Source organism: Haliaeetus leucocephalus, unplaced genomic scaffold (assembly GCF_000737465.1).
Source record: "Haliaeetus leucocephalus isolate CR32 unplaced genomic scaffold, Haliaeetus_leucocephalus-4.0 Scaffold312, whole genome shotgun sequence".
Classification (NCBI taxonomy): domain Eukaryota; kingdom Metazoa; phylum Chordata; class Aves; order Accipitriformes; family Accipitridae; genus Haliaeetus; species Haliaeetus leucocephalus.
Window position 1 is genome coordinate 81,860 of NW_010972748.1, and position 466 is coordinate 82,325.

Genomic DNA, 466 nt, shown 5'->3' on the forward strand with positions numbered 1-466 from the left:
CTAGACAGGCAGGATCTGCTCCAGGAGGGTCTTGGAGGAGGGGGGGATCCTGTCGGGGAACTTGACCTCGAATTCAATGATGAGGTCCCCGCGTTGGTCGGGGGTGCGGGGGTAGGGCAGCCCCTCCCCCGGGATGCGACGTTTCACCCCCGGTTTGAGGACGTCCTTGAAGACCATGGGGATGGTGCGGCCATCCAGCGTGGGGGTGTTGACCGTGCAGCCGCAGAGGGCCTGGGGGGGGAGAAAGGAGAGGGGGTGCCGCCTGTCACGACCACGATGCCGAGATTCATCACGATCAACCACCTCGTCGCGTCCCTGGCGCCAAGATCAACCACCCAACCACCCATCCCATCCCCTTTGCCAAGATCCGCCACCCATCGTGTCCGTGCCACCAAGACCAACCACTCAGACAACCACCCCTGGTCCGCACCGTTCATCACGTCCCCACCACCAAGACCCACCACCC

At 64.2% G+C, this 466-nt stretch overlaps 1 protein-coding gene across 2 annotated transcripts in view; it reads right to left on the reverse strand.

The window, feature by feature from the left end:
* DNAJB1 (DnaJ (Hsp40) homolog, subfamily B, member 1) overlaps positions 1 to 466 on the reverse strand; it is a 3,107-nt gene continuing 2,641 nt past the window's right edge. For both annotated transcript variants that reach the window (XM_010571232.1, XM_010571233.1), the window contains exon 3: positions 1 to 231. In XM_010571232.1, coding sequence (XP_010569534.1) covers positions 1 to 231 — 231 coding nt within the window. The remainder of the gene's footprint in view (positions 232 to 466) is intronic.